Source organism: Miscanthus floridulus, unplaced genomic scaffold, assembly GCF_019320115.1.
Source record: "Miscanthus floridulus cultivar M001 unplaced genomic scaffold, ASM1932011v1 fs_661_1_2, whole genome shotgun sequence".
Lineage (NCBI taxonomy): Eukaryota > Viridiplantae > Streptophyta > Magnoliopsida > Poales > Poaceae > Miscanthus > Miscanthus floridulus.
The window spans coordinates 73,057-80,000 of NW_027097075.1; the positions used below are offsets into that span (position 1 = coordinate 73,057).

At 40.9% G+C, this 6,944-nt stretch overlaps 1 protein-coding gene across 3 annotated transcripts; it reads right to left on the reverse strand.

Annotated features, from left to right (window-relative positions):
- Window positions 1-4,148: 4,148 nt before the first annotated feature.
- LOC136532576 (probable methyltransferase PMT2) lies at window positions 4,149-6,938 on the reverse strand. 3 transcript variants are annotated; one of them, XM_066525169.1, is made up of 7 exons: window positions 6,439-6,938; window positions 6,038-6,248; window positions 5,638-5,929; window positions 4,925-5,290; window positions 4,755-4,832; window positions 4,440-4,668; window positions 4,149-4,341 (listed from the first exon to the last, which is right to left on the reverse strand). In XM_066525169.1, exons 1-6 carry the CDS (start codon window positions 6,847-6,849, stop codon window positions 4,443-4,445), a joined length of 1,584 nt encoding a protein of 527 aa, XP_066381266.1. In that variant the 5' UTR covers window positions 6,850-6,938; the 3' UTR covers window positions 4,149-4,341; window positions 4,440-4,442. The 3 variants fall into 3 exon arrangements, with proteins under 3 accessions (XP_066381266.1, XP_066381265.1, XP_066381267.1); XM_066525168.1 differs by having other exon boundaries at window positions 4,149-4,668; XM_066525170.1 differs by having other exon boundaries at window positions 4,149-4,668; window positions 6,038-6,277; window positions 6,439-6,570.
- Window positions 6,939-6,944: the final 6 nt, after the last annotated feature.

A 6,944-nucleotide genomic window follows, 5' to 3' on the forward strand; every position in this document is an offset into this window, starting at 1 on the left:
GTATGCAGAGAAGCTAGCTACATGATGGCACTATATATAGAGGCGTCGGCTGCAGACCTGGAGGCAGGCTCGCCACACGGTGCTAGCTAGCGGTACTGGATCGGGCCGGGTGACGTTAGTCGTGGACGACGACCTATGGTGGGACAAGTCCACGATGCTACAATGTCCGAACTGACTCATCAGCTGGGCGTGGATTGCCTCTGCTGTGTGACCTGTGAGTCTGTGACAGACTCCTCGTTTCCAGTTGTTGAATTTTCTCCAGGCCAAGGTAGTGCCGCTGTTGCTGCGTCACTCTCTTATCTCCGTCTAATGTGAAGACTTTTGACCCATGAGGAGTCTTGCATTGCATGGGTGCTGATGAAGAAGATCATGTCACTCTCTTATCTGCGTCACTCTCTTATCTCCGTCTAATATATATATCTTCAGTGAAATCCACTACTGCATGCACTCCAGGATCGTAAACAATGAATAATTTCCATGTCGCAAACGGGATTTGATTGATCGAGTTTATTTGATTACAGAGTCTTGCATTGCATGGGTGCCTAACATTCCGTGCGCACTACCGCTACAACACAGGAACGGAATTATTAGGCGCCACAAGAACTAAAAGAGCTTATCTGATAAATCAGCTTTTACCATGATGTTTCCTCCAACAGGCTGTTTATCTGATAATTCAGCTTTTACAATGATGTTTACTCCATGCGTTGTTGCTTGGAGAGGAGGTGCCCAGTATTCACAAACAAACTTCATGGGATCACATGAGGTCGGAGATGACAACAAGGTCTGTGTGTAGGCATCCCAATTGATGGTGACCATGGCGAACTGATGAAGAAGATCATGTGGACGAAACAGCGAAGCATCGATGATCGAGGGAGTTCCCTGAAGGTCCGTGAACTTGGCCATGCCACACAGGAGAAGATGAGGACAAAGCTAGTGTAGTCAATGTCAGATCCAAGTAGAGGCGCATGAAGACATTGGCCGGCGAGCAACGCAATCCAATCTTAGATCGGAAAAAACAAAAGAAACACCAATCAATTATTAACCACGCAAGAGAGAAAACCTTGATCAATAATCGAGACAAGACTCTCTAGTGGCCCCCATCAACTCGATCAGCAGCAAGTTATGAGCAGTGCTGCCTTATGGAGATCCTCATGGCCGGTGATTTCCCTCGGGCGCACGTCGAAGCGCAAGCTTTAGGTTTTTTGGCCAAGGATCTAAACTTGTGATATCATGTTGAAGACTAGAATGTATGGAGTCAACTGTATTGCTCAGCCTCGTGAATAGATCATATAGGATACATTCCTTTGGCCTTATTTAGATGCATGTGTATTCACTTTAATCCATATATGTTGGGTGGATTGGAATGGAACTTAGTTTAACTTCACTCCAATCCACTTCAACACATGTGAATTAAGATGAATACATGCGCATCCAAACAAAGCCTTAGTTGAAATTGTTTGATGCTTCTTAGGGCTTCTTTGGCCATCGTGAAGTCATCAAATGAATTGCCGAGTAGATAGATCTGAACCAGACGCTGCAGTTGTTCCACGGTGATACGAACTCAACCCGCTCCTACCCATCCAGGGGTATCATAGCATATCCGGAATCGAGGGAGGAACATACCGGACATAACAACCCCCATCGGTTGAGGCCTCTGCCGCCCTGCCTTTTAATCGATACACAGTTGAGGAGGCCGACCGTGCAAGTAGCCCCCTTAGAGATAACAACGGGATGTACATCTTGTGTGGTCGAATTAAGAACTAGTATGTTCTATCTACATCTCTCCTATTTATATGACATATGCACGACTTCGATATAAATTTTAAGGTGACCTGAATAGCTAGGAATCCTAATCCAAACAGATACATCTATCTAAATAACCTCAATAGGAATCCTAATTCAAATAGAAAAGAATAAAAATAAGACAAATCTTTCCTAAATAGGAATCCTAATTCAAATAGAAAAGAATAAAATAAGACAAATCTTTCTTTAATATTAAATTAAATCACACAAAGAATCCTAATTCACATTACCCAAACTTTTTTACGTGATTTTCTTCCTGTCGTGTCTGTATGCTCCTCTTGATTTGTTTTTCCGTGTTCCACTTGATTTTTGTCCCTCACCGTGTTCCACTATTTTACTTTTTGTTTCCTTTCCAATTTTTCTTTCACGTACTCCTATTGTTGCGGACGACCCAATACGTTTTGGAATCGGACTCCGTTTCACGCTAGATAAGAGCTATTCTAATTCGTATGAGCACAGGTTATATAAGTCCGGACGGAAGAAACTCTCCATTGTCTGGGAGTTGGAGGGACACGGAAAAAAAATGGACGGATAAAAAAATGGGCTAAAATTTTGCCTCTTTATTATTACTAGCAAATATGCCCGTGCGTTGCAACGGGAGAAAAAAACTATTAACATTCATGCAAAATGATAACGTGAATGGTACATATCTTATGTTTTATGCTTTTATAATTTATTTTATGATGACCGTGACATCCATAATATAAATTAATGGTGGCAATAAATAACAATGTCCTATTAAACCTGTATCGAATTAAAATACACCTTGCATTTTTTTCCTTCCGTTGCAAAGTGCATAATTATTTAGATATAAATATATCATAAATTTTATTTTTCATACTACCCATGTGTTTTTCTGACTCGATATCGACCTTCATAGCTTTTTTTAATGCATCATATCAACCTCTGTAACTTTTTTTTGTTGATGTGTCAAGGATTGGTCTGTCCACCAATAATTATGACGGGAGACCTCTCTTGATTTTTCACACGGTAGCCCTCGTCAGAAATTACATAAATACATTTATTTAGCTTTCATTAGACAATAATCTGCCCAAGATTCCAGTTGATGAAATAATTAGTTGTACCATTAACTAATCCACATTTTAATAAAAAAAGTTTTTTTGGGGAATTAATAAAAAAGCACAACCTAATAAGATTTATAACATCCATAGATAGATCACATTTTTATGAAGCTAACAAAACTGGTTTGGCACTGTTTTTATAGAAAAAGAGAAAGACGAAAGAAAATGAAAAAGGCTTGCATGGGCTTGGTCCAGTCCACAATGAAGCCGGCCCAACTTGAAGGATTCAGCCCAGCTCGAAAAAGAAGCCCACCAGCAGAGGCCCACTTGGTTCTAAACATTTTGCATCAGGAACCCTGACATATTTTTAAAACTATTAATGCCCTTTCACCTTTTTTTCTCTCTAGCATCTACACATCTGGAACCCCGTATTTCTTTCTACTCCCTTTCCTACTCTAATCTCCGTTCGGTTAATGCAAATAGAAAAGAAATCGGCATACTGGAGAGGACACGGGTGGGAGCGAGACCGGGCCAGATTTGGGAAAAAATAATACGAATAGAACCCGGACTGAAATAGGAAAAATATATACAAGCATACGGAGTGGAAAAAGAGGCAGAAAATAGTTATGGCAGAAAAAAAGTTATGACAGAAATTTTACCTTTTTATTATTAGGTATAGATATAGACATGATTTATAACGTTCCTAATGTACCACGTCCTGAGTCTTAACAGTTTCACCAACCCCTGCTTGGCCAGATACGCAGGCACTGTTGCTGTCCACGTTGGACCCATGCTTCCATGTTAGGGAGAGCGACACTGTTGTTGTCACCCTCATCCTTCCATCCTGGTGGCGTGACTAGCTACAGACTCGTAGCAGGATCCACTGCTGCGTGTTTCTTTGCAAAACAAGCATGGGTCTTGGGTCCAAAACAAGCACGCACCTAGCAGCCTAGGGTCATTCTCACTGGCTTCACCTAAAAAGCTAGAAAAAACTAGAAAAAGTGACGTTTAGGTAGTTTCATCCTTATATATATATATATAACAGCTTCTCTTTGACATTCTCACGAAACTGTGTTAGCATTTGGCAGGGGCTCAACCAAGAGGCCACAACTGAAGCCCCACAGAATTTTAGGCTTCCAAGAGGCAGTTTCAAGGTGTGCACTCACAGCGGCCAGCGGGGCAGGGCAACCAAGACACCTTCTGGCTTCTGCTCAAGCAGAATTCAATCCTTGTGACCCCTTATCAGCTCAAGCAGAAATACACTATAAATATAATCTCATGCATTATCAACAGATAATGTTCATAGACAAAGTCGCAAAAATCTTCTTGCATGCAACTGTATAATTAATCTCTGGGCAAAGTAGCGAGTAAGTATTGTCTCGTACCTACATTTTTTAAAACGAACGTTTACCTACACAATGTCTTGGCAAATCGCCAACGTTTCACTTAACGCTCTGATTACTATATATGCACAGCAAAAATCGAGGATGTCCCTGATCGTCAATGGGTCTTTAGCCTGTACGTATGAAGTATGAACAAAATCTATTAACCGACAAAACAGCATCAGGGAAAGAGGCTGGCATCCAGTATAGCTAATTAGCCATGGTTCTGTACCTATCAGCTGTTCTGTTCTTCACTGCCAACCCAATACTCTTTCACTGAAATCAGAATCTTCTCGGGAACATGCGGGCCATCCTCATGATCAAGTAACTTGGACTTCCACCGCATTCCTGCCACCATACTTCTAACCTTGTTCAGTACATCAGCACTGTCCCGCAGTATGACTGCACCCTCTGGCCGTAAAATCCTATCCATCTCCAGAAGAATGTCTTCTGCGTCACACCTACCGATTTTGACATAAACATATTAACAGAAGATATGATTTGCCTTTGCATTACCAACACAGGAGAAAGAACAGAGAACGCTTACTTGTTCTGATATAAACTGAAGATGCCATTGCCATGTATCAGGTCGTATGTCCTAGGGTATGTTGAGAAGCCTTCACACCTGCCAATAGTGCAACATCGCAGAAAACACAAGATCAGTTCCCACACATCAGCATCTCATTTGACAGTGAATGCCAGAAGCATAAGACTCACCAATCATGGTATATACCAATCAGACCTCGCTCATAGATGATACCGAGAGTGTTCCTTTCTGATATAGAGGGCACAACGTTCATTACCCAGGACCTGGGAGAATGAAGAGTTGCAGCAAAACTTCCGAGGCCTGCATTCATGTCCATAATATTCCTGTACCTTGAAGAACCTATCAGCTTGTTCACCCTCTTATAAGTATTGACATGCTTCTTCCACAACTTATTATCATCCTCATAGACTTCTTCTGTGATGCCTGGGACCTGACCCTCCAGAATTCTGGGAGGAATGGCAGATAGTCTCTCTGGAAACTTCTTCAGCTGTGCTGCCTCTACCGGAGGTGTTACACAAGATTCCATTTTCTTATACCTAAATTATAAGCCAAAAATAAACACAAATTAAAACTGATGTAATTGGAAGATAAAAACAGAGCAGATTGCCCAAGCTACAAGTGATTGACAGAAAAGAAGCACATGTTTCTTCCATTGTGAATCAGTAGTAATTTCTGCAATCACTATCTCCAACTTACCCTACCCTACATAAGGCAATCAATTCTTGATCCTATATTTTTCCACTGTGTAAAACATAACTGTTATATATATGAATTTTCTTATGAGGATTTTGTAGTGAATGATTATGGTTTATTCAAGTTCACATGGAAATAGGAACTAGAAAATAAACCTTGAGTTATAACTTTGTATAAACATAAGACATACCAGACATCATCTGCATCTTGAACTTTGCACATCTTGCTAGCATGACCATCCTTTTGAAGACATGAATATGAATTCCCTTGTTTCTGCCAAATAGCAATATCATCCTTCTCATAGATTTTATCCCAGCAAAGCATTTCAGCAATGTTTTCAATTCTATGTTGATCTTCCTCTGCATCTTGTTTAGACCTTTTCCATGATTGGTAGTATTTCTTCCAATTGATGGGAGGTCCAGAAAGTATCCAATAACCCCCAGGCCTCAGAACCCGATCTACTTCCATCATGTACATACCACCTGCATGAAGAAAAATAATATAGCTCATTAGTCATTGCATATTTACATATATAAAGGTAAAAGGTTGGCTCAGGTATTGGAATCTTGTGAATAGTTTTTACTGCTCACCATTTGACTCCCATGGGATTAAACAGCGTGAGCAATGAGCCATATCAAAAGATCTAGAGGGGTATGGGAGCTTTATAGTTCCAAGTACTCCAATTACTGCAGGGACACCTCGCTCCAAAGCAAATTGAACCTGAGCTTCGTGTGAATCTCTGGGTGCAAATGACATGGTTAATACATTTCTGTCCATTAGGTAAGCCCCGAAGCTTGCAACCTGTACGTGGTCAGAAATGTTACTCCCAGCTATGGAGGGGATCAAGTAATTAAGGTTAGTTTACAAGAAAATGAAGATAAGTCTTACTAAGAAGGCCAACATCTAAATGCCTTGGAACTATAAACTATGAAGTATATAAGACACATCTTAAAGGAAGTAAAATATAACAAGATCTGGTGAGAGAGCATACCCCACATCCAGTATCAAGTGCAGTTCTGATGGTGCCATCAGCGAGTGGGATGACGGATGCAAGTTCATCAAGGTAAGCATTCGCTCCATTGGGAAACATCGTTCCTCCTCCTGGAAATTTGAACACATCTCCCTGATATTGGATCCAATTCTGAACAGCTTTCTCAACTGTCAGACTCTTATACGGAGCATTTGCAAATGGAACATAGTCACGGCTCTTGGGCCAAGAGAAAGGGGTGACATATCCTTTTGGTGCTGGGATTAGACAATGCTGTTTCTCATTCTCTACAGGACAATGCCTTTCTCTGTATGTCATATTTTCTCTAGGAAAGGCCATTGCTCGGTTCTGGTCTTGACAAGGAGTATAGTCACTGTATCGGATGTGGCATGGCTCAATCATTTTATTGGACATGATTAATGGATTAGCGCCACTTATGGTATGATGGGTCTCAAAGTGCAAATTTGGCAAGATTGTACAGTCAGTTTCTTGGTTAACCCTCAGAGCTA